The sequence below is a fragment of the Cottoperca gobio genome, chromosome 1 (assembly GCF_900634415.1).
Source record: "Cottoperca gobio chromosome 1, fCotGob3.1, whole genome shotgun sequence".
Classification (NCBI taxonomy): Eukaryota; Metazoa; Chordata; class Actinopteri; order Perciformes; family Bovichtidae; genus Cottoperca; species Cottoperca gobio.
This window is the reverse complement of record NC_041355.1, coordinates 13,829,897-13,857,201: the sequence shown is the minus strand read 5'-3', so window position 1 is coordinate 13,857,201 and position 27,305 is coordinate 13,829,897. Positions and strand designations below refer to the sequence as shown.

At 41.8% G+C, this 27,305-nt stretch overlaps 2 protein-coding genes across 5 annotated transcripts in view; one reads left to right on the top strand and one right to left on the bottom strand.

The window, feature by feature from the left end:
- Positions 1-3,255, top strand: part of myh10 (myosin, heavy chain 10, non-muscle) — a 56,855-nt gene extending 53,600 nt beyond the window's left edge. For 3 of the 4 annotated variants that reach the window (XM_029441598.1, XM_029441612.1, XM_029441605.1), the window contains one exon: positions 461-608. In XM_029441598.1, coding sequence (XP_029297458.1) covers positions 461-608 — 148 coding nt within the window. Of the gene's footprint in view, positions 1-460 lie in introns of all 4 variants that reach the window. The other variant, XM_029441590.1, reaches the window with a different exon arrangement.
- Positions 3,256-4,006: 751 nt separating this feature from the next.
- ubn2a (ubinuclein 2a) lies at positions 4,007-26,136 on the bottom strand. The gene is given in 18 exon segments (XM_029441646.1): positions 4,007-6,494; positions 7,901-7,969; positions 8,875-9,082; positions 9,617-11,116; positions 12,119-12,161; positions 12,297-12,347; positions 13,574-13,717; positions 14,558-14,668; positions 15,364-15,470; positions 16,878-17,007; positions 17,410-17,480; positions 18,741-19,311; positions 21,073-21,176; positions 22,257-22,367; positions 23,120-23,221; positions 24,320-24,400; positions 24,402-24,437; positions 25,337-26,136. Coding segments are annotated over 18 exon segments (3,789 nt in total). The 5' UTR covers positions 25,640-26,136; the 3' UTR covers positions 4,007-6,447.
- Positions 26,137-27,305: the final 1,169 nt, after the last annotated feature.

Below are 27,305 nucleotides of genomic sequence, written 5' to 3'. Positions count from 1 at the left end.
GAGGCGCTTAACTTAGCATAAAGACTGGAAACAGCTGGTTTGACTCCGTCCAAAGTTAAAGAATGTAATCTCCAATGTTCACTTATTAAGAGGCATCTAGTTCTAGTAGTTATGGTTTCACAGGGAGTTACCTGCTGCAACTATTTCACTGCGTACGGCCACTGATGACAAAGAAATAGTTCCAGCATGTAACTCTGAGGGGCCAGATACAACAGAGTGTCATGAGTGCGCTCTAGAGGTGCTACCATGCATATTTTTCTAACTTTGACTCAGGCTAGCTGTTCCCCCTGTTCCCAGTCTTTATGCTAAGCTAAGATAATTGCCTCTTCGGCACACAGACGGAGGAGTGTTGATCTTCTCATCTCACACTCGGCAGGAAAGCATATTAGCGCAATTCTCAAAATATAGAACTACTCCTTAAAGCAGCAGGGGTCTAAGTTGTTTTGTTTGTTCTGACCAGGCGTGGCGGTCCGGTCAGCAGCTTCTCTTCCAGCCGCTCGGGCCGCCGCAACCTCAACCTGGACGGTGCCTCCGTCGACATTTCAGACGACGACGCCGACAGCCGTGCCGGAGACTTCAACGAGACGCAAACCGCCAACGCCGAGTAAACACACGGACCCTCTCATTCCCCGCTTTTCCTCTCGTCACTACCCACCTCACCTCCACCTCACCACCTGTGTGTAACCTGCGCCCAGTTTTTCCCCAAATGATCCTCGGCATCACCATCGTCTTTACTCATTTCAAACCACTGACTGCACAGAAGGTTGGAGCGATTAGCTGTTTTTGGTAATGCTGGGCGGAGTGCGCCTGGCAGCCCTTTTTGTATCAGTCAACACTGCAGGGGACATCCACCGCCCTCCCCTGACGTCAAGCCTCCAGTCCTGGAGAGTCACAGGGGCAAACGGACAACTCTGCCTTACTCTGTCCTCCTCCGGCAAGCTGCTAGTCCTGGCTCGTCTCTCGGCCACGTATCATCTCAGCGTCATGACGTAACACTCTCCCCATCATCAGGCGTGAAGTTATCTGCTTACTGAGAAAGTGTAGGTGCAAAGTGCTTTTTATACATTTGAAACTGTAGGTGGAGGCTGTGAAGTGTCCACGCATCAAGTATGTAACGTATGTGAACGCACTCCGTACAGGACATGTAGGACTTTCAAGGAAGCGTGTTTCACTCTCGTGTTATAAGTGTTCTGCTCACTAGTTGTGTAAAAGCCATCTCATCCCCTGACACCCTCCTCTAAACCAAGGTCACTGTGGCCTTCGGACCGCCACGCCGCCTGCTTTTGTTGCATGAGTTTCCCTCTGATGTACAGACAGCGTCTACACTACACCACTACAGGAACGACCAACATCTCGGGACTTGCAATAGAAGAAAAACGCCGACTCTGAATTTAAAGTGTTTTACTGTGAAGAAGAAAAAGAAAGGGGTATTTTATTTTCTCTGTTGCTTCATCTCAACATTTAACGAAGGAATGTCTCGCTGGGTTTTAACTAGAAGTCTCTCAAGGTTAACACGTTTTGTATTTTACTCTACTGTAGGTTGGCGTGAGCTGCGAATGATGCTGGAAAATGCACAGCAAGATATTTAACATTTTAACTGGAAACCAACGGGGGGAGGGCTCTTACTGGAAGCACTAATGTGGCGCTTAGTCCATGTTTTCAATGTGACACTAAATGGTTAAATGTAGTTTGATTAGAAATGCAGACAGATTGAAAATAGTCATCTTCTCACTACATCTGTGTTTGTGCCGAGCCCCAGTTTGTATTATCACTAAATTCGAGTCACAGAGCTGAAGCATACATTTTTCTGACAAGTTATTACTATATGAGAATGTGAATTTCCTTTTAGACTCCTAGCCATCTGGATGGGGGGGGGGGGGGGACTACAAAATAAAATTTTAAACACGTTTCCCAAGTTACAACTCTATTTCCTAATTCATAATGGCAACAAAAAAGAAAATGTCATATTTGTTCATATTCATGCCACATTTGAATTGTTTTATATTGTCATACAAATTAAAAGCATTTTAAAATTGTCCTTGTGAAGTACAAGACAAAGCATTGGAGACTTCTGGATAGAAAATTGGGAAACTTTTTAAGAATCAATCAAAAACAATGTCGGCACAAGATCCACGAGCTGCTGCCATTTGGATCGAGTCCATCATGAATCCCACAAAGTTACAGGAGTTATTCCGCTGATTTAGGACTTCTCATCCACGCTGGCTGAAAAGTTAAAAACAAAACATTTATTCATCCAGACAGAAGTGTTTTTAATATTTTAAAAATACCTTCAGTAAGCGTTATATTGTTCTGTATTAACTCTTCAGGGAAACTCTCCGCACTGTGTCTTAAATGTAACATGATACTGAACACACTGCGGCTGGTTTGTGCCGTGGCTTTGTGAGTTGACACCTGACTCTGCAGACTCCTGACACACCTGATAAATTAAGCACTTAGTATTCACAGGTGACTGTTGTCTGAAAATAAGGTTTTGTTCTCTACTTGCAATTTTACCCCAACTTCCTTTAACAGTGTTTTTAGCAAAGTGATGTAAGGCTCTGCTTTAAAGCACTACAGTGTGAACACTACATGCCGGGGTGCCCATATCCATCCATCAACTGTTCTTTAGTTTCTTTATCATGGATCTGCAGATTAGGATGGTTGTCTACAGCGGACTTCTTTGCCCTTCCCCTTAATGTTAACACTATGTTTCTTTAGAAGTGCCTTGGACACTAAATAAGAACATAAGCAGGCAATGATTTCATTACAGATGTGAAGCTATAACAGGTACACCAAGGAGATATTCAACAATTACACTTTTTTTTCTTTCGTTTGTATTTTTGCTTTGCTTCATATCATATCCGCTGTGTACTTCCTCATAATAACCTCCTAGCTAGAGTGTTTGGGTCAAAATCAGTATTACCGTATCATTAACTACATGAGCAGCGGCGGAAGTTCTCAAAAGATCTAGACTAAGATTTTAACAGTAACTCACAGGTGAAGGCTTAGTACTGAAGTCATTTTGGGAAACGACGCTCTGCACAGGATTTTATTTGGTTGGAAGCTTTAACATCCACAAGTAGTTAACTCGTTTTTATTGTATTATTATTATCCAGCTGGCAGTTGACAACCAGGCATTCAACTGCAAACACTCCCATCATTTTATTTCTTGTATACCTGTATTTCTAGACAGTCATTTTTTTGTTTTGTTTGTTTTTGTAAAAGGAAAATAAAGCATATTCATTGTAGCTCTGACGCTGTATTGTTTTGTTTGTCGGGGGGCTGGTAAAGTATAGTGTGTGTGTATATATAGTATGTCAGAAAAAAGTGTTTTGATCCACAGGTGTTCTCAGTTCACCTGATGCTCCCAGGCCACCCACGAACCCAATCTCCATCCAGTCCAGCCAATAAGTGAAAGCATGTGAATCAGCTGTGAGGAGGGGTCGATGAGCTGGCTGATGTAAATACAGAATGACCATTCAGTTTTAGGTCATCTAAAACATCCTTGTAATATAGGATTCAGCCTTTAAAGCCGGGGTAAGCAATTTACTTTTTGCCTTCAGTGGGCATAGATTCCATAAAAACCTTTCAGCCTGTCATCAAGTGGTCCAAGAGAAAACTAGACTTCTCTTGACGCGTTCTAGCCCGTGACAGGAGACTTTGGCCCATCACTGGTTGTTTTAGAGATAGGGCGTTCCTATTGGCTGTTCTACAAACGTAGATATGTGATACAATTGAGTAATATCCTGCAGGAAAGGTTACTATTCCAGCATTGGCAACAACAGTTTACACTGCAAAGCAACCCAAACGAAGAATAAAAAAAATTAAAAGGGGAGTCTGACAAACGCAATAAAGCACAAATCAATCGACAAAGCGTTTGAGAGATGGAGAGAGTGTTGCTAATAGCCTTCTGCTAACAGCTGTGGCTAATTCAAAGTTCATGTTTTATAGTTACTGTATGGAGAGCATGCACAGGCTGAGGACAGAGAGGGGAGAGCTGCTGATGTTGGCTGCGTTTTCAAATCCTGTTTATTTTTGCACTTTTGAGAACTGCCTACCCCAGCTTTAAAGATGGAGAAAGACACAATAAGAGTCATTAAAACCACCTGTTTTGTTTAATTTCATAATTGACACACAAAAATAATCTACAAAAGACCAAATTAAGTAACCAGTTAACCACAAAATGCAATTTGTATCCTTTCCAACCCCCAAAGAAAGCACAAGTTATAAGATGTCACCCACTGCTCCAGACACATGACTTCACAATAACATGAAGGACCACACGTTGACACTCATGGGTTTACATTTTGGGGGGAGATGTCAGAATAATCACTCTCACACACGTGTACACACACACACACACACACACACACAGACCAGCAACACCCCATCTAAAAAGTGAGCTACAGAACAATCTTTGGCGCCGTTCTCGGTGCAGCCGGTCAGTCAGACACACGTGGAGAGGAACTAGTCAGGCGAGGACAGCGAGAGGCTAAGGAAGAACAGTTTTGTTAACGGAGGTATTCAGCAGAGGGAAGGTGTTTCTACAGGTGTGTTCAGACAGACGGCAAAGTGAACTTCAGCCTTAGCGTTCGTGTTTTTTCCTAATACAGCCAAAGTTAGCTAGCTAGCTAGCAAGTCGCACCAACCGGGAGTGGGGATGAGCTCGACCTCAGCAGAAACTTTTCTCTCTTGTAGATTCATAAAACCCCAGGTGCTACATTAGATAAAACACCCGTTGTACAGAGTTATAGCCGCACCATATAAAAACAGGCTAAATTAGCTTATTTTGCTGTGTTATGCACGTGTAACAGTTCACTAACACGTGAACCTAGATGTTTCATTAGCTCGTTGAAAATGCACGGAATCGATTGTATTAGTGTTAATACTGAAATTTTACTTTTTCTTTTTACCAGAAGGGAGATATAATCTATTTAAAATGTTTTGTTCTCAATGTGCTGCTTGGAATAACAGTTTAAACAATAAACGTATTTTATGTGCATTTTGTATCAGAAAAATTTGAGCAAAAACATTTTCCCGCTTCCCAGCTGTTCCCTCGCTCGTGCATTAGTTTGTCTTCATCTCTGAAGACATGGAAGAGGAATTAAAACAAATTCCTGAAGACCTGTCTGTATTTTCTCCCGTAGATTGGTTGGATGGCAATGGCACTTGTTTGGTTTCCAGTTGGCAACCCATACTTCTTCTGTTGACTGGCAGCCACGCGCAAAGCGTTAGCCTATAAAGGCCATTTATGCAAAACGCTTCTAAAGATGTCCTTCTGTCTGAACACACACCAGAAAACGGTCTCGAGTGAAACAATAACATCTACAAACATTCACAACTCCAGAAATGCACTGACAAGTTGAGTAGAGGTTGAAAGCCAAGCGACGACTTGCACTTTTGCATTGAGCGTTTTACAGTCCTGCATAGATCTTTTTCATACTTTTTCAATACAAACTAAGGCGTTGTGTTATATTAAGTTGGTTCGAGTCAATAAGCAGAAAAAGTAAATAAAAAAATCTTAACTCACAAAAAAAAAACTAAAACAATTCAAGTAGGCTACAATCTTGACGTTTGTCCCCTCTCTCACAGGCGGCTCCAAAACTTTTTCAATTCAAGTCTTTTTTCCAGAAAAGGTCCAGTGTGATTAAACAGCACCAAAAACACACTGAGCGGGAGAGGGGCATCAAACGTACACTCGCTCATTATTGTGAAAAGTGGATACACGTCTTTACCCATTCATACAGAATAATCTGGAAAGAAACAGTATATTGTGTTATTTTTTTCTGTACATACACATTCAAATCAACCTCACCACGCTCTCTCTCACTCACACACACACACACAGACACTATAACATGTTTTTGTCCCTGTGTAAATAACAAATAACTTATCAATATTAATTTAAGCTACTACTTAACAGTCATTTGTGGGAGCAGAGGTGACCAACAATAAAATTTCTACGGACATGATTCCCACATCGGAGGCAAAAAGACATAAAAATAAAAATTACTCAGTCTGTTTTTTTTGTTTTTTGTACTGCAAGAACAAGAGTTCTGTTTTTTTCCACATAAGCTTAAATACAAATTATATTACGTAGCGTACTACTACTCTCATCTGTACCACCACCTCGCTCACACTCATTCCACAGTGATCAAGGTCGGTCTTATGTAAACATGTTGACAAAAAAATAAAAATAAGCAGAACAAAAATAAAAGTATTCTCGTCATTCACTCCGTCTTGTTCTCATACCCGGTTCATTAGAAAATACAGTTAAATTAATTTATCATTGCCACTTGTAGCGAGGATAAACTGATTCTCCTTTAGGTCCGTTTTAAAATACAGCTTTACTGAGTCAGTCAATCAAAGTGAAGGTTCCTATTGGTGGATGTGTCCAGGAGGCTGTGATGTCACCAGGCTGGTGACCACCTCCTGCGCTGTTATTGGTCAGTGGGATTTCCTCTTCATGTCTCCGCCCTGGCTTTGGTTCGCATCTGAGGGGAGAGGATTGAGACGTTTAACAACTTTGACTTCTGGATGTCATCAGACAGCTGCACCCAGTTCAACGTTAACCCGCTCTCTCTGGATCAAGTGTCCTTCAGTATTTTTGTTTTAATGTATTTACTTCCACTGAAGGGACTCGTTAAACACTTGGTATTTCAACTGTGGGTGTTGCCTTACATCAGCACAGATGCAAGTTCTAGTCTCTTACTGGGTCGTCTCGTTGCTTTTTGGAAAAGCTAGAAAAACCGCAACCTAAAAGGTTGTTTATTAAGCTAACCTTTGCCCCAACCCCAAGATTAAACCGAGGAGACTTTACGCCGACTTGTAACTTCAAGCACAGGATTTATTTTTTCTTTCTGATGTTTCTGATTTACGAAGATACTTATATATTTGTACTGCTGCAACTGGGACAAGGCTTCCCTGCAGAATTTCAAGGACATACCCGACTGCTGATAAATCCTCAAATTGACCATCATATAAAATATGTACAGCTAAATAGTGCTAAAATATATTGCATTTAGATGTTAAATGTAAATTATGTCCAACAACAGCAACAATCTACCCAGGTGGGGGTCTGTATTCTGACATCAATGTAGTATCTTCCAGGCCAAATGGGATTACAAGGACTATACATTTCCATGATCATACTGTAGGCGTCAGACCAAGTATACTAATTTATAGGAAAATATGAATATTATATTCTGTATGCCTAAATACTGGACATGCATCACATACACAGAGTATGCATGAGAGCATTTTCAGATTATTTCTAAAGCTTGTACAACTTCCCATTCAGTCCATTTTTTTTAGAGTCCTGTACCTCAAAGTTTTACAAGATCTGGTAACCTTCTTTTTTGTATTCCCATGTGCTCAAGTGTGTTAACTTAATTATATTATTCAGTGTAGAGTTTGAGGTTCATCACACGATGAGCTGTGTTTCAGCTCGTCTCTCCTGGATTAGACGTTCAGATGGTTCTTTGACCCGAGTGCCATGAATAATCCAGGTGAGCTTTCACTCTCTGTTTACAGCTATAAATAAAACTGCAACAGATAAAGCTGCGTGCCGTGCGTTCATGGTGGAAAGAATTTCCAACCACATGTCCCCGTGACATCAGCTAGAAAATGTTTTTCAATTATCAAAGAGGAAAGTGAATCCTCCCCGTGTATTCTGCAAACTACTGAAACAACAATATGCATCTGAATACTTTCAATAGCTTTACATCATGCATATACCTGCTCTACAACTACAGGGAACAGATGCATGCTAAACACCAAATATACTGAAGCAAGCAGAAAGTTACAGAGCAAACAGCAGAGCAGCGGACGACAGTTTGACCTGACAGGATGGAGGAGGAGGAGGAGGAGGAGGAGGAGGAGGAGGAGGAATGCAGATTACCTGAGAAAGCAAGTTGCAAGTGAGGAGGTAGGACAGCCTGCGACCCTGACTGGAGACTCTTATACAGATCTGAGGAGAGATGGAGGGAAGATGAGAGGGAAGAAGGCAACAACAACAATAAGGGGGAACATGGAGAATAAAATGACGCAGAGGGGGGGGGCATGTATGTAAAAATGGGAGACCAGCAACAAAAGAGAGGAGAGGATCAAAGTGAGGTGGCAGCGAAGTATAAAAGGTTGAGATGACAGACACAGACACAAAAGATGGAGACAACAAAGGAGGGAGACGTTGGTGATATAAAACAAAATGGAGGTCAGGCGAGAGGGTCACATCGAGAGGCGTGGAGGACGGCGGAGGTGCTGCTGGAATACTTCAGTACGAGCACACACACATAAACAAGGCTGGAAGTAAAGCACTATGGAAATGTAATCTCAGTTAATCCGTTTTACTTCTTACGTCCGCTTTATAAACATATTCTAAATAAATCTGCTTCACATACGATTAAGATTAAAATGTTAAACTATAATGTTCTGCAGAGTATTAAACCAAGTACGCTTGTGCCAAACACTCAAACTCATTTGTTCATTGAGAAAACGGATGAAATGATAAATTGCTTGTTGCTTTGTGCTACTTTTATATTAAACAACAAATAAAAACAGCGTTACAGATTATTTAAGGAAGTTAAACATAGCAACAGCTGACTAAACGTGTCCTAACAGACGGCAATATTAATATTAATTAATAACTGTATTCTTTGAAATTGCAATTTTGATACAAAAACTTAATAAAACATTTATCATTATTAAGTGTATATCCACTGCTGGAAATAAATTAATGATAATAATTATTTAATCAAAAAATATATATATGTTCGGTTCCTAAATATCAGGGGGGAATTTGAATTCTTTTAAAAGGTCAAGAAATTAAATAGAAACTATTGACGAAATGTTTTCATAAGTTGTGTGCCCACTCACCCATTAGGTTGCTCTGTGCTAGGGTGTATCCTGAGTTGGAGCTGGGGGCTGAGCCCATGCCAGCGACCCCTGGAGCTCCAGGAGAGCTGAAACTGAGCAGCGGGGGGAACTGGAAGGGCAGCGAGACGGGCACCAGGCCGCCCAACATCCCGAAGCCCAGGGACAGAGCGGAGGGGCTGCCCAGGTGGGAAGTGCTTGCTGTGGATACCTGAGGAAACGAGATGCAAAAAGATTCAAAGTTTATTATTTGCATTTATTCAGAACTGTAACTCCATCCTTTGTAAAGAGTGAGGCTATAATTAAAATATGCTTTTGTCCAATATTCTTATTGTTCCCAAGATAAACTAAGCAGGGTTATAATCATTTGCTAAAACTGGAGTTAAAATGAAAATAAGCAGTGAAAAATAATATCATACAAAAAATTGATTATATGATTTAAAAAAATTAAATAAGTCATTTCAAATTCATTTTAGTTTTAGCGTTTTAGCTAGAACACATTACTACGGAAAAAAGGAGGCGGCATGAATATTCGTCCCTGTTGTTTTTCACATGCAGTCTCGTCTTGAGGAATTAAATAACAAGAATATGATTTAAATATTTCCGTAGAACAAATGTCCTGTACCAAGAGCCTCAGCGCCGGTCTGAGGGTCGGCGTGTGGCAGTGAAAGAGGACTCGAGTTGATTCCTAAATCCAAACATTTAAACATTAAGGCCATGTGGCTATTATAACCTTGAAACTAACCTGTGGGAGGTGTGACGTTGTGGACGACGTGGCCAAAGTGGCCCAACCGTTTCCTGCCTTTGCCCCGCCCACCACCCTCTGCCTCTGCACGTGATTGGCTGAGACTGAAGGCGCAGAGGACAGGGGAGTTTTGTCTGTGCGACTGCAGACAGATGATATCACTCCCTTGTTGATGACAGAGTTGTTGTTGATGATGCTACTGTTGCTCGTGGTGGACTGAGCTTTCTGGCCTCTGGCGAAGTTGAAGTTACCCTGCGTCTGCTTCACCTGCCCACCGCCCGATACACTGAAGGGGGGCCGAAGGGTTTTGGGGGTTTTGGGGGAGTACTGGTGTTGTTGCTGTTGGATGGGGATCATATGATGGGAGAGCGGGTGTGAGGGCGAGGGCGAGGATGACGGGGAGGGGGAGGAAGATGGAGGTGGGGTGGGCGCAGGAGGCCGAGGGGTGAGCTTGATGATGGGAGAGGAGTTGCTGCTGTGGGACGACTTGGTGAGCGTGGCTTGCATGGGCGTGATGAAGTTGGCCTGGTGAAGGTGGTGTGTGTAGGTTTTACCTTGAGGGGAGTGGGAGATGTGGGAGGTGGGGGGCGGCGAGGAAACCACCGGGGAGGGAGGGCAGAAGGACTGCAGGTGTGAGGTGGAGTTGGAGCGGGACAGTGAGGAGGGGGAGGAAGAAGGCGTGCCGCTGCTGCTCACGCTGCCGTTGCTGCTGATGCCGCTGGTTTTGGCATTGCTCTTGGCCAGTCCTCCCATAGCTCCCAGCATCCCCACCGGACTGACAAAGCCCTTCTGATGAGGGGGCAGCAGAGGGGAAGCCGTGGGAGGCGGCCGCTGCTTTGGAGGCGAGGGGGACGGGTGTGGATGCATCTTGCCACTCCCGCCCATCAACAAGCTTGGCCTGTGATTGGGTGATACCATGGTAAGAAGTCTCTGAGTCTGGGTTTGGCCCATTGTGACAGATCCTTTGATCAGGCCGTAGGGAACATCTGCAGTCCTGGAGGCCAGCGACAGACCTGCTGCCTGCACACGAGCCAAGGAGGAAACAGCGGGAGACGAGGAGGTAGAAGAGGCGGTTGGTAGCGTTATTGTTGTTGTTGTTGTTGTTGTTGGCAAGTTCCCAGCAGCTGCCAGCGAAGAGGTCTCCATCTTCGACAGGGAATATTGCTGCGTGGTGGATGCTATCGAGGCAGAGAGCTGAGAGGCCGAGGGGTAGTGAAGGGTGACGGGGGGAGGAGAGGAGGTGGGCATTTGCAGGGGCGGGGGCGACAAGGGGCTGTCGGAGAGGCCCAGGCCCTTAGATGCATTGCTGAGGAGGGCCAGAGCGTGGGAGATGGAGTCCAGAGAGGGAGCAGTCAGATCCTCATCCAGTGAGTCAGACAGACAGATGGGCTCCGGTGGCGAGGAAGAGGAGGGGGGCTGGCGGTTGGAGGTCAGAGCAGAGGTGTGCAGAGACGGGGTGGAGGTCATGGTGAGAGGTGGTTTGTGGATCCAAAGACCCTCCTAAAGAACAGAAGACAGGTGATCAGTGTCAGTACCTCAGAGAGCCAGGACTTTAGAGATCATTTTCTTTGTTCCCCAGTTAGTGCAAACTGAAAACAGACATTATACGAGTGATGGGATAACCGTGAATATCCTCATGAGTAACTCGCCATCATGATGGAGAAGTGAACAATAGAGACTCATCTTTTATTTCTGCAGCGGGACCTTATGATGACCTCGTTTAAGATTATTTACTTTAAATACTTTCCTTCTTAACTAAATGTAAGGTAAAGTGATTCTGGTATGTTTTACTAACATTTCAGTTGTTTTTAAACCATATTTTGAAGATTGTCGGGATATTATCATGACATTATTAAACACTCAAAATTGCGACATCTAAGCGGAGCAGCAAATACATCCATCAACAGGACTGTACAAAAAAGGGTGAAAAAAGTAAACAGTTTTAGTTTTTTGTTACCGACATTGTTTAATTTTGCAAACGTGTTGCTGATCTAAATACTGAGAAGAAAAGCCTCGCAGCCTTGATTTGGTAGGTAGGCTTTCAATGTGCACAAGCCTCAGGGAGGGTTGACGGCATCTTAAAATTGATCAGGAGTATAGCAAAGAAGAAACTACTTACAGTTATGAAACATTATTTCTGTTAAACAAGTGAAACTTAGAGCTGCAGAGTGGCGAGTATAACAGGACTACATGTACCATGTGATCTGTGGAAGTTCTTTTACCCAGCCTTTATTTGTTCATGTTGGCTAAGCCCCCGGCTACAGTTTGAACACCAGAGTTTATACAAGAGTTACGACGATAAAGACAACTCTCCAGCATGGAAATAATAAAATACAACTCTTGAGATATTAAATACTGTAGAACTGTTTTATCAGTCATATAAAATAAAATGAATACTTCATATCAGTCTTCAGAACTGAGCGGTTATTATAGTTTCAGCAAAGACAGATAAGGAAATTATTATTTAGGGTTAAAAAAAAACCCTCAGTCTGAGTCACTAACCTTGGCTTTGGCCCTGGGCCCAGGCACCATTCTCCTCTTCACTCTGTATGGAAACATGCACGCAGATATTCAGCATTTTCTATTTACATTTTACATTCAAGCCCAGTGTCGGAGAAACCTCCGAGTACTTAGAGTCGTTGACGAAACACGAGCAGTGTGAGATAAAGTAAACACTTACAGGTTTCCAGTGATATGACTGTGAACAGCAAGACTCTCCTTGAGCAGAATCCTGAGCAGAGGAAACACACAGCGTTCATGCCAGGGGACAAGAATGGCTGGATTAATGTCAGGTTAGATTTCTCAAGTAAATTTATCTGCAAAGGTTCGTTAGCAGAGTTAAAGAACATCACTGTCATGGACGCAAAATAAATTAAATTACAACTAATGCATCATTACTTATTTAAGATATCAAGTAGGGGAAAAAGGAATGTGCGTGTTTAGACCGTTTACTAGAAAGTAATAATGTATGCAAAGAATACGGTATGGAAATTCAAGTTTTAAGTATTGTAAAAGTAATATTATTTACTGTATCCACAGGAGCAGCTACCTCCATTTTATTTTGACATAGAGAATGCCTCACCTCCAAACTATCTAAATTGTATTTTTCCAAGGACAGGAGTCGGGAATGACAGTTTCTACAATATAAATGACCACACACACACACACACACACACATAACAACCAGATGTCTTTAGACTACAGAGAGGTTGGGTAATGTGTGGTGTGTGATATTAGCATTTTACCAACCTTTAAAACTATTTATATTCACTTCTCAACCAATACTTTTGGCTGCTAACATTTTACTTTAACCATCTCATTTCTGTGCACCACTAATGTGTGAAAAATGTGCTTATTACTCATGTAATGTAAACAGTATTACTCATTTACATTCTGATGCTCGGTGCTGCTTTGCCTGGCTGCATGTACTGAACTGTGGTAATTATGCTGTTGCATAAATGTTTTGCATGTTTTGTGCACCGTCTTGTTTATGCTGATTTTGTTGTCATTTTGCCATCTTGTTGTCTTTTGTCTGTTTCTATTAACCTGCCACTTCAATGCTTTAAGAATATCTTGCAGTTCAGTGTTAGCAAGCTGGCATTTACAAAATGTTGATTAATGTGCGTTATCCTTAGAAATAAAGAAGTTAATACATCTGCACAAAACAATAGTTGGCTGCTATTTAGAACACATTTTGTTAAATGGAAAATGTGCACACATTCACCAACAGATTAAACTAATGCTCCTCTGAAAAGAAATATATCAAACAGCCAGCTCCGTCTCTTGGCATCTTGCACAGCGCGCGCACACACGCAACTTAATTCTAGTTTTAAGGTTAACGCCATTGTGCTCAGCCTGGAGAATTTTCAGTAATTGTCTCATCACCATGAAGGAATTTGTTCATCAGCTGTTATATATAAAGGCTACATAAGCACAAGAACACACACACACACAGACCTGGCCTGCATCCAGCCCTTGGGCCATAGTGGTTTGACCTCATTCTCTAAGAAGACCTTGAGGTAGTCCTCCACAGTCAGAGAGCACTGGTTCCCCATCTCGTAGCAGCTCAGCTTCACTCGCACCAAGCTGCACAGCAGGTTCCTGCACCAACACAAATGTTCCATTCAAGTTAAATCATTCACTAATAAAATCGAAATTAGACTGCAGGTGTTGAGCACATAATGACTGAGGAGACTGTTATCCTTCAGGGAGTCAGAGGTAATTATGAACTCGTAAAAACACAATCCTGAAAATGTGAAAGCTGTTATGATACTGAATGATGACTGAAAAGCAGCTGTAAGTCGGTTTCTAGGTTTTTGTAATTCCTTCAGACGCCAAGTCTTTACTCAGAGGTTCCATATTATGCATACACATTTTTTGGAGAGTTGTCTTGTAAATAGACATAATTCATACACAGACCTCTTCTTCTTTCAGGGCTTTCCTCAGTAACTTTAAAAGTAGAACTCCACAGATTTGACACATCAAATTCAGTTTGCAGATATTGATACATCTGCATATGTGAAAAATGTTGTGCCGTCAGGGAGTGCTGCGTGAAGTCTGATAAATTGCCTCAAGTAATGTCAGTTGGATCTAAAGACAACACGTTTGAAAATTAATGAAAATGATGGAGTGGAGTTAAAAGAAGTGAGCTAACCAGAAAGTAGCTGCTCCTCTTCTCTGTTTGAGGCTATATTATCCACCAGGGATAATTACATTTCCCCTAGCATTGTCTTGGGGGGGCGCCTCCCTCCCCTGAAATTCAAGGTCTTTTACATTTTCCCACCCAATTTTTAAGGTCTGTGTAAGGTCAGTTTACTAGATCAGACACAAACAGGAAAGATGAAGACTTAAGGAACAGATGGTATGAGGAAAATGACAAACACCACACCATCAGCACACCATCCAGCCAGCTAATCCAGCAGGACAGTCCTGGATCATTACCTGAGCTTTTCATCCCAGACAAACTTCTTCCGCGGGCCCATCACCCTTTTCCCAGGCTTTTCCTCATCTTCCTCCTCTGAGCCGTTCTTATCGCCCTCACCTGACTGCTGCCTGCAGGACACACACACACACACACACACACACACACACACACACACACACACACACACACACACACACACACACACACACACACACACACACACACACACACACACACACACACACACACACACACACACACACACAGCTTGAATAAACGTTATCATATAACCTGAACATTATTTCTATATTCTTGTAGGCTTAGGAGTGTCCAGTCGTAGGAAGATAATAAGAAGACGCCTGGCCGTCAGCTAGAATTCAATTACTAAAACAAAAATGTGATGATGTCCTCAAACACAGATGGAGTTGCGGAGTTAGACACTAAAACTGGAATCTACTCTAAATTCTGGAATTTGTCAAATTGTGGATGGAATTTAAAAATCAGGGTTTTCCCTACCAGTACAAGTGGGTTTATTTTAAAGTGCCTACAGCGAATGAACAGAAAAGAACTATGTTTTGGTGTCATTTACAGGCACGCTGCTTCTCTCCTTTGCGTCGGTGTTTCTTGGGCTCTGCTCACATACGCATGCACGAAGCTACGCTACTCTGTAAACACAGAACTAAACATGACCCCACAAGTTTTACCAACCAACGGAAACTTGCACCCATCTAAAAACAAATTACATCCATAAAAGATGAAGGTCACCTGATTTGCTTCTTACTTGCCTGTCTTCTGAAACAAACAAACAAACAGGTTTACTTACTTTGCAACCTTCGCCATGCAGTCCATGTTGTATTTGGCGATCTGCTCTGGCATCACACTACACACCGCCAGCTTCAGCTTCAACAGCGGCGTCCGTAGATGATCATCCTGAGAGACAGAAAGGGTGGTTGTGTTAAGGACAGAGGAAGACCGAGGCAGAGGGAGAACATCAGGAAGGAAAAGTGTGGGGGGGGACATTGGAGGGAGGAAATTGTCAGAGTGAGGAGACAGAGAGCAGTGAAAAAAAAATAAAAGAGAAGAATAAAAGGGAAAAAACAGATAAAGAAAAAGGTAGAACGAGAAGCAAGGGGCATCAAGAGTCAGAGAGAGAATGGGAGTATGATGATGTATTTAGTCAACAATGCTTCTTTAATGGTCCATGACAGAAGACATTTAGAAGTCCTCAATGCACTAGTGAGCCTACACTGAGCTCCCGGCACATTACCCACTGAAGCAGTGAAGAAACTAGAGGATCAGGAGCTGAACGAAGCAGCTCAAATACTCAGAAATATCGCAGCGAATCAGAAAAAGAGAGTTTGAAGCAAACACTTGGAATATTTGGTTGCTTCCCTGATTTCTTTGTTATGAAAAAAAACGAGTGTGTGGCAAAAAATAAGCCACCAGGGACCATAAAAAAAATCACTAGTACGATGCAATAAAAATATAAACAAACACAGGAAGTAGTTAAGATGATTCAGTTCACTGCAAAGGTGTAAAGAGGATTGTGAGAGATGCTTGCAGCTAAAGTGTGAAGATTCATAGATTCTGTAGACGTAGATCATTTCTGCCCAAAACTGAATATGGACTTCTCTTCCCGGCACAGCTCCACCTCTAACTCCTCTAACTTATTTTATTTATATATAAATCAATTTGGAGACGGAATATTTTCCATTCTTTTTATGTCAAGCAATGAAACTTTTTCTGACAATTTTATTAGTTGTTTTTCTTTGCGTTAGCACAAGATTATTAAAGAATTCCAAAACATGTGCATATTCATTTAGTTCAAGAGTTCAATTACAAGCTTATAGTCTGAACAGGCTTACTCCGTTCTGTTATTAGTATAAGTTGCTTTAAAAATCTTAAAAGTTAGGCTTACGTTGAAATTAGGCCCATGTCCAACATTTTTTTATAACTTTCTGAAAACATCAATCCACATCTACACGCAGCATTTGTGCAAGTGAAACAATATGAATGCCTTCAAAAGTGTGCACTATTAACCCCTTTTGCACAATTATCGCGTCCCGCCCCTCTCTACGACGGCAGCTTCTGCCTTCAGATGTGTTTGGACAACATTTGATACAAACAAGTGTGCAATTTCAGTCAGAGTGTTTTCAACTGAGGGATTATGTTTGATAGTTCACATGTACTGAAACTAAAACCCTTCTTGAATCTGTCTTTTAAAGACCACAGAGCAATCAAAAAGGCTGCAGTTGGAAAATACATTTTCAGATCAGATTCTAGATCAATTTAAATTGAAGGGGTTTCTCACTTTCTCCACAGATAAGCCTCACTCACCTGGATGTTGAGACTGAGCTTCTTCAGGCGTTTGAGGAGGGCTTCTTTGTTGCACGGCACAAATGCCTCCATGTGCGAGTAGATGCCTAGACGCACCTCCGGAGGCTGCTCCTGCACCTGCAGCTCAATGCTGAGAGGAGGAAGAGGAGGGAGAAAAAGTCACGATTGTGAGATACAGAAGGAGTCATAAAAATTCAAGGAGATGGGCAGTTATGGCGGTGGCGGAAGATACAGATGGTGAGATCCAGAGAGACAGAATAAAAGAGAGATGGGAGATTGAAGTAATGGATGGGGAAGAATAAAGGGTAGATGCACAGAAGGAGGGGAGGGTGAACATAAAGTTGATGAAAGAAGAGGGAGAAATGGTCATGAGAAGCATGTCATTAACACAGACAATGAGAGACAGAGAGAAAACAAAATACTTAAAGACAGCGGGAGAGATGGCGAGGGAAATCTGCTGAAAATGAGTGAGGAACACTGAAAAGGGAGGAAGAGAGTATGCTGGCGGTGATTTAAAAGCTGTCCTACTCACTCCAGGAGAATGTTATTCATGTCCAAGGTGAAAAATTTCTTCCTGCCCTCTTGATCAAACTGCCGCGAGGCCTGTGGAAGAACAGGTTGAGTCAGCATACCATCACTCCATACAGTACACATACATATACATATATCTGTGATGCTGTGCCTTTGAGGACTCTGTACTGACTGAAACATTTCCTCCTTTACTTGACATTGACTCATCACCTGACTCCAATTTTAACCATGAACTTCTAAGGATGCTTTTACACTTAACCTAATTGATTTGGTTTGTTTGCCCGTTCACTTTGGCTGGTGTGAAAGCTCTCAAACGGACTCCGGTGCAGACAACCAGATCTTCCAAGTGGTCATTTTAGCATGAATTAAGATAAACTATTGTTAAATCCAACTGTCTGTGCAAGTGAAAGGTTTACGCAACGTCATATAAGCATGGCGGTAACATTATCAGCAAGTGAGTGCACAAAATGTTCCTGATCAATTACAAAGTGTGAACTAGTTACAACAGCATGTGCTGTGGTTATATCATGTCATTTTATCAGTTATTCAATAAAGAAAGTGGGAGAAACATAGCAACCACATAGTAACGGTCCTATTCAGGTTCAAAATGCCACTTTTCCATCACGTTCTACGTGTCCATTTATGACATAAGGTGCAGTGGAAGTCTCGATGAACAATGCTCATAAGCAATTATTCCTTTGCAAACTTGTGTGACCACCAGCTAAGAAGAATAAATACATAAAGATACATAAAATCACCAACATTGCCCTGTTGCTCTGTATAACTTCATGTCTACAGCTCTTGGTTTGTTTGTAAAAAAGTAACTAAAAAGGCCACAATGAACAGTATTTTCCTTGGCCCAGACCAATTGAGTCAAACCAAACCAAGAAACTACTCCATAACAATGTTGAATCTCTCAAGCTTTCCCCATATTTGAGCTATCTTTGGAAGCAACATTTCTTTTTTTCTCTGCCTTCCTCCTCCTCACTCCTCTTCTGCACCTCTGTATACTTCACTTTTCAACATCTAGAAAAATAATTCTCTGCTACGGACGGACTCTGTGGCTGTGAGACATAAAAGCAACAAGAAAATAAGAACTTCTTCAGAGGCCGTGATGCTCAGCCCCGCTATTATCTTTGAATAAAAAGCTTCAGGGTTTATCTTGGAGCCTCGTTTCTCCAATGCTTTAGAAGAGACTATTCTCGTTGGACTAAACAATAAGAATAAGCATTCTGTGCCACTTCCTGAGCTGCTGGCTATTCGTGTTTAACTTCAGTAAAGAGGCTTCACAGGTAATTGAAGCCGCCCACAGACAGGCTACAGTTGACTCACCGCCCGCAAGTCCTCGATGCGTTTAATAAGAGGAGCAGTCAGTCCATCAGGCAGCGGAGGCGGGGAAAACAGTCCGCTGGAAGACCCCGGGCCTCGACCTTGGCCACCTCCTCCTGCTGCTGCTGCTGCTGCTGCTCCTTTAGGACCTGGAACACCGACTCCTAGAATACCATTCTCCCTGGCCGCCGCCATGGCGTGCTGCTGGTCAGAGTCCAACAGGGTGAAGTCCAGGTCGCCTAGGAGATCCTGCAGCTCCTTCTCATTGGCCGAGCCCAGCAGTGACATCACAGCGGGATCTGAGGTGAGGTCTGCCAGTGAGAGGTCGTTGCTGGCGGTGTTGCCCTGCGGGTGGGATGAGTTTGAGGCCAACAGGTTGTTCGTTGAGTTGATGGAGTTGGGCTTTATAGCCACACCTCCTGCCAGTCCAGGGTGAGCCACATTCGGGTTTCTTTTCTTTATATCCTCCTTCTCCCGGGTGAAGCGGCGGAGCATGGCCGCCAGGTACAGAGAGTCCTTCATCAGCTTCTTTCTCTTCTTCTTCTCCGGCCGGTGGAGGGTGAGGGCTGTCACTCTGTTGGAGGAAAGAATAGTAATGCCTTGTTTGTAGCAAAATACTTTGTATAGGTGTTGCATTAAAGGCAATGCAGTGCCCCAGACTGCATTAGCATTTAGTTTGACTTCATTCACTCAGACAGACACTGAGCACGCTTAGAGCTGGACAATATACTGATATCATGATACGACACTAAATATAGTCTCAGATCTTTTCCTGGTTCTGAAAGGTTGTATTACAGTAAAGTGATGTCATTTTCTAAACTTACCAGACTGGTCTAGCTTTTCTATTATTTGCCTTTTGTCATTATATCCACATTACTGATGATTATTTATTAAAAAGTCTCATTGTGTAAATACTTTGTGAATGCAGCAATAGTGAACCCTACGATATGGTCACAAATATTTTGAAATTTGATTTTCTCCATATGGCCCAGCCCTACGCTTCCATGCACATAGTTTTGTGTTGGTGTTACTTTCTTTTGCTTTAACTAATTAGTTAAAGCAAAAGAAAGTAATGAGTAGTGAGTGATACATCATTCCACCAACGTCATTTTTAGTTGATACAAAAGTTGCGGTACTAATGATATACTAATGGCTATGATAAGTTACCATATTGATCTATAAATTAAATATGCCTTTCTGTAGGTGAACTTACAACAGCTGCTTCAATCTCATCCACGCTTGTTGACATTTCTCTGTTGCTATTTTTCATTAACAACACCAGCTAGCTTTGTGGGAAGATGATATCCCTATTTTTAGTCCTGCCCACTAAGCTTCGATTGGTCGACTACAATGACCATAAACAGGCACAACAGAATTTAAATCGCGGAACAAATCTTAGAAAGACATTGTAATAAAAGGCAACAAAGGCAAATTTCCAATACATTGAACGGGGACAGAAACATGGGTAGGTGGAGGTAAAAAGGGCAAGACTAAGAATACATTTGACACACGCTGACAAAGACAACTCAAAAAAAGTGGGAAGAGGAACTGTGAGGTTCTGCAGGATTAACCTGCAGTCTGCTCTGAAAGATCACACACACACACACACACACACACACACACACACACACACACACACACACACACACACACACACACACACACACACACACACACACACACACACACACACACACACACACACACACACACACACACACACACACACACACACACACACACACACACACACACACACACACACAGCTATTTTTGTCCGCAGGTTGGAGTATTCGGCCTATCCGAGCGTGGATCATGGAGTGTTTTCTAAAAAGGTTGTTGGCTTGTCACAGCAACTAAGAGCAAGTCACAGTCAGCATCCCTGCCTCATGATAGATGTATGAGAGAGGATCCGCACAAAAGCACAGGAGTATAATGTCACACAGGGGGGTGGATTATTAGCACGGTAAAGAGTGGACAAATGCGTCATCGCATATTCACTGTGGCCCACAAATCCACGGGTGTTCAAAAGGCCAACTTTTTGAGCACAGGAGAGAAACTTGTCCATTTATAACAGTGTGTGTGACATTTTTTAAATAGCTCGGCTTAATGGTGATAAATCATTTGATTAAGTGGGATATTATTTTAGTAAGTGATGGCCTCCTGACGAGAGACAAGGCAGCTTGCTCAGCTTCTCATGAGTTACATGTATTCAGCTTCTTAATTAACATAAACCTAAAAACCCATTACATGAAGAAATAACTTCACCAACTGATCGCAAGACTACCACATAAATAAAACACAGACAGTAATAGTACACTGGCATTATTCTCACCCTTGTTTAGGTACTCTGTTCTTCTTCAGGTTCTTCTCTTCCAAATTGTCCACTTCCTTCTTTTTCCTCTTCTTAATCACTTGCTCCTTGTTGTCGTTCGGCTTCTGAAACGAGAGCACAAACACTCCTTAACTCAAAAAAGCAGAAGACGACAGTTCACCGTGAAAAACAATTAATTCTGTCTGGGGAACACACGCTGTGCTCTGTGGGTGTGTGAGGGAGCGTGCACAGGTATGTCCTTCAGAGGTTTCTCGTGATGTGCAATAGATAACGTCTACATCACGTCTCACTAAAAGCAATGAAAATCAAGCTCCTGCTAGGAAGAGATTCATGTGCCAGTTGAGATCCTGCTGTGTCATATGTTGCAATAACAATCGGGACAAGCTACATTTTAGTCATATTATTTATAAAACATGAATACATGTCACACAACACTCCAGGAACACCACTGAACAAAGCATGGTGTGGTATTGAAGATCACACTTCTTAGAGTCAAATAAAACTAGATCATTTGTAACTTCCATGACACAAATTCCTAGACTGCCAGAGAATCTAACGTATTGTTTTGCCTCGCTGAACTGTACAGGCCGATTAGGATGTAGGGAGGTAGTGAATTAAAAACACTAGCAGATTTAGCAGCATTTTTTTTTGTCTCCGTTTTAGCGTTAGAAAACGCTGAAGTTGTGTGGACGCCAGGCATAAACGCAGCAAAAGATATGCGTTTTGAAACTAAATGCTAACGTAGTGGAAGTGGAGGACCTCGCCACCCCTGGACCCATGCCACATGCGTGGCTAAAAATGTATCCTTTTGTTTTCTTGTACATATTTCCAACATGAATACTTGATCCTTGAGGTTCTGTAGTGCAAAGAATTGGAATAAGTTACCTTTGAATAGGAAAATAAGCACCTATAAATTACAGCAAACCAAACATTTGAACTTATAAGCGTATCATCCTAGTTTTCGTTATTACATGTTATTTTCTGAATTGGATTGATTTTAATGGTGATGTTAATAATAATAATAATAATAATAATAATAATAATAATAATAATAATAATAATAATAATAATAATAATAATAATAATAATAATAAGATGATGTTGCCTCGCCACCTGCATCTTTAAAACACTGTACAACAATATTTTCTTTATGTTCTGTTATGAACAAGTTACGGTAGTCTCACCTTGCCCTCCTCTCCCTCGGAGTCGGAGGCCGTTCTGAACTGCAGCGTGCCAGTGTTGATGTAAAATCCCCCCAGCTTTGTGTTCAAAGAGGCAGGAACCAGCTCATCATACTGAGAAACAAATAGAGGACAGTTTGTGGTATAAGATCAAAGGAATCTGAAAGACAGTAAATCCTGTTACAAAACAAAAGTGGATTTTGTGATGCAGTATTTTGCTCTTCTGTTGGGCAGTTAAAATTGATGACTTGTCCACAAAAAAATTATAAAATCACAATCCCTCCAGGCTACAGGTGAATCATTTCAGGGGGGAAAAAGGGTCAAACAGGCGCTGCAAATTTGTGAGTGCAGAGAGGACAGCCATCCAAACAAATTTCATATAATGGCAGAGACTCCAAACAAAGAGCATAATTCTAGCCATTACAGTCAGACAGAGAGTGATATCTCGGAGTAATACTGAGCAACAAACACTGTCAAACAAAAACAAAGACACGTCCCTGTGTGGACACAAGCAGCATGTACGTATTCACGAGTCATGAGGATGATTTTAGACCATAGTCTCAGATCGGTTGTAAGAAGGGACAAGCGTCTATCTTTAGAAGTGCCACTGAATCCACTGTATTGACACAGCAAGCCAGGAAATAAATATTTAACCACAGAGGAATAACAACAAGACCGCAGTTCAGGAATGTGACGAGGACAGCAAATTAAATCAGCAGATAATAAGGGAGAAAATAAAAACAATGGGCAATGATATTATAAAGACTAAAGGGAGACGTCTGACTAAATAAAAAAGGGACATTCTCGTAAAAACAAAACCGAAGGTGAAAAATCACCTCGTTATTAATAAAGTGAGGGGCACTCACAGCTTCTGAGTTGTCGATAAAGGGGTCTGTTTCGTCGTAGCCAAAGCCTATATCAATCAAATCTTGCATTCTGTCCTTCTTCTTCTTCTTCTCTGTGTTAGCCTGAAAAATGATTTAAAAATATTATATTATTTTAAGTTTTGAATCACATGAACATTCCTTACTTATTCTAACCTTATCTGACAATGACACAAACTTTCCTCACTTTCTCCATGTGGCTGCTGTTTTATGGGCATTTGGTCCTCTTAAGTACACAAACCCACAGTAGACAACTAGAGGCTGACAGATAAATTGGCCATGCCGATATAGGCGTCTTACAGATATATTCTTATTGGCATATACTGTACGTCAGACGATAAATAGAAAGAAATTGGACAACAGATCTGCCAAATACGGTATACGTTTGAGGTCATTGGGAAGCGTTTCATCCCTTCCATAGTCTGTCCACCAGAGAGCACTGACTAGTTCATTTTTCAACTGTAAAATGTCTCACTCAGCAGTATCTCGGTCACAATTCTTTAAAAACAAACAAACAAAAAAAGGGATCTATATATATATTTTTTTTTTTAAATGCTTATGGTATGCGTTAATGAAAACAATAAATGAATATCAGACATTGCATTGTAGTTGGATACCTTAAAATCTTAAATATCAATAACCGCCACAAAAATCCCATTTTAGTGGAGCTATAAACAACAATAAACAATCAAAAAGTGACTGAAATGATCACTAAATATATATATATATATATATATATATATATATATATATATATATAAAAACTGTCTATAACTCTTGTTCCTGAGGTTTTTCCCTTTGTAGCGCTTTCCTGCAAGTTATCAACAAAAAACTGTTATTTAAACCAATATATCAGCCGATATTAGCTTATTGCAGATAGTGGTGTCAGTGTTGGTCATTAGGTAACAAGAATTTGCAGTACAGAAATACTAAAGACATATGAGGTAATAAAAACATCATCACCATTACATGATTCCCCCAGAGAGGAATGACCCGTAGATTTTTCAAAACATCTCGCTCAGGTTTGTTTATGTTTTTGTTCATCAGCAGATAAATATTCATCTGATATTTTAAATGTCATTATTGGTATCAGCCTCAAAATCCAGTATCGGTCAGGCTATAATTCTAAAATGATCAGATTAAAAACATTTAAGATTTCAAATTAAAAGAATAGTAACTCACATATTTATTTTCAAACTTTTTTGCCAGGGCCTCGACCTGGAGCCGCACTCTCTCGTCATCATTGAAGGGGACGTTGGGATTAGTGGGCTGAAGTCAGACTTGGAGGATTATTCTTTGCCTGGAACAAATAATTAAATTATTATTAATATTAATGATTAAGATAATATACAGAAATGATCAGATGTCAGAGCTAGAGTTAGACAGTGCCACTCACACTAAAACACAACCTGACTATGTTCAAACCTCAAAGAAAATAAAAGTCCAATCTACAAAACATCAACACATTTTCACAATACTAACAGCTAATTTAAAACGACAAGCAAAAAACAACATAAAATATGCCAAACATGGTGCAGAAATTGCCACGTTTTGGATTTAAATAAGAAATATTTAACCATATTTTGATTTGCAAACTTTTCCCCATCAATTTCCCACTCATGTAAATCATAATAGCAAACACTGGATTATCCCAAAGTGCACAGTCTCAAAATGAGGCGAGCTTCTCTGTGATGTCTCCGCTCTGACATTTGCCTTGCTCCCGTGCTACATCCTGGTACTTCCATCAGCAATGCTCTATCATCTATCTATCACCCGCAGCCAGAGGGCCAAACTGCATGTGGCATTTCCAAGTGCTGTAATGGCTGTGTGGCTGGGCTGTTGCTGGGCAAGTCTGAGTGAACAGGACACAGGTAGCAGCACAAGATACGCTTCATCTCTACATGTTCAAAAAAAAAAAAGGAGGTCCCACGATAAAAAGCCACAATCTGATGATAGAGCGCAGCTGAAGTTGGGAGGCACAGAGTGGACTGGCTGGTCAAATAACTGCTGCTGTCTTTTGTGTAGAGTCGCACTAATGGTCAGTTTCAGCCACGCTAGTCCACGGAAGGACAAGGTGCACTTCCCCCCTCTCACGTAGCAATGACAAGTCCACACAAACACTTGCCAAAACCAAATAAAATTAACTCCAGCTCCGGTACCACTCGGCCTGGTGATGTTAGTCAAACTGGGAGATCGTACCTGGAGGTTTTGGATGAGTTCTCCGTAATTAAACTCGGCGGAGGAGCGGTCGTCAGGCTCGGGCAGGGACAGGTTGAGCCGCACCGTCGCCCTCTTCTCGGCTCCAGCCGTGTCCCCGTCGTCGGTTTTGTCGAGACGACCGTTGCTGGCAGCTCCCCCTGCCCCGGTCGCTGCCTCGACCTCCCCGGCTCTATCGAAGTTGAAGTCGGCCTCATCCTCCAACCGGCGTTTCCTAGACTCCGCGGCTGCTCCAGCTGCGAAGGCCGAGAGGGTGACAAATTGCACTTTTCTCGGTTCGGCCATTTGGATGAGCTGCCTGCCTGAACCTCGCTCCGGACAGACAGCGACAGCGAGGAGAAGAGCTACTTCGCGAAACTACTCCAAATTGGAGGCTTGAAGAAGGTTTCGCGAAGCCCCGACGGCTGCTCGGTGCCTAGACGGACGTTAGGGCCTCCTCCGCACCATACGAATTGAACTCCAGGGGATGTGACGGTCGGGGAAAAGTTGTTTTTACGGCAGCTACTTGCATCCTCAATTTGCTATGGGACCGAGACATTCACAGGAGCCATCTTGGGTTTCGGGAGTAAATAAAATATCAGAAGAGAGGGGTCGCTGCGCATGCGCGTACGCACAAAACGGAAGCATCGTGGCACAGGGGGGTCGTCACGTCCAATCAACGTGTGCCCCGATCCTAGACCCGCCTCTGTCACAACAGGCGATAATAACAACACTGTCAGTACTATTATGACCTTTATATAGTGTCTAAGTGAAGGACAGGCTGCGGGATATACGCTCACACCACATCCTGTGTGTACATCCAGATATCAAATAACATTCATTGCGATTATTACAATCGGCAACTCTCAGTTGAAGCCTTTTTTTCTGTCTATTCAGGAAAGTGCTGAATTGTGCATTTTTCTACAGCACACACTCAAACATCAAATCCTAAACGGAAGAAAGCAAGCCAGATGGTTGACTGTCTCAGTTAACCAGCCCTACACAGCAGAGTTAGTTACAGGCACTCCTGACCACCTGTTGATATTCAGTTTAAGTGTAAAACTGCTCCTTATTACAATAAACACGTTGTTGACATTGACATTGATGCTTGTATGTGTGTGTACTTCTGTGGTAGAAACCATGGCTTGAAGGCAAAGTTTGGTTTTGGGCCCCTATTATCCCCACACCTACCCTATGTGGTCAGTCCTGTCAAATTCGCAATTTAAAGAGCACTTCACAAATTTTACACATGATGATCAGTCTAATCATGACGAGTACTAAACTACTAAACAAAATTGCAGTTTCATAAGAAAACTATTTGGGTCCACATTAGGATAATTGTGGACCTCTGTCTACAGTGAAACACCAAAACCAAATAAGAAAAATGCAAAATCTCCTCTTCTTTGCCCTTTTTACAACAAAACTGCATCAGTTTATTTGTTTCCCAAGATCTTTCTGGAGCTGCCTCACCATCCTTCACATTTTATCCTCGTGTTTTGCAGTTGTGAGCAGCTGCTCCAGTTTCCTTGAACAATGCAAAGTAAGACAATAACGCACTTCAACAACACACAGTGTTGTTTAGTTTGGATACTGACTTATTTTAGTGTTCTTAATTATGTTACTTTTCCACTGTCAACACACTACATACTAAAACCCTGCTTATAGTTAGTATGTAGATTACAATGTGTTGTAAATATCACATTCACATAAGTATTATCTTTTTAATTTATTTCTGTTTGTTGATTTCATTCATATCAAAGATGAATAGAAAACTAAAATAACTGATGTTGAAATCTTTCATTTGAATTGTCTCTTGTAAATAGAACTTGGATTTATATATACACAGTATATATATATATATAAATATATATATAAAAACTCCCCTTCCTCTACAGTATGCGCTCACATCTTGAGCCTGATTTCATTATCTTAAGTGTTCTGTTCATTCTTGTTCTGCAAATAGTTTTTGTAT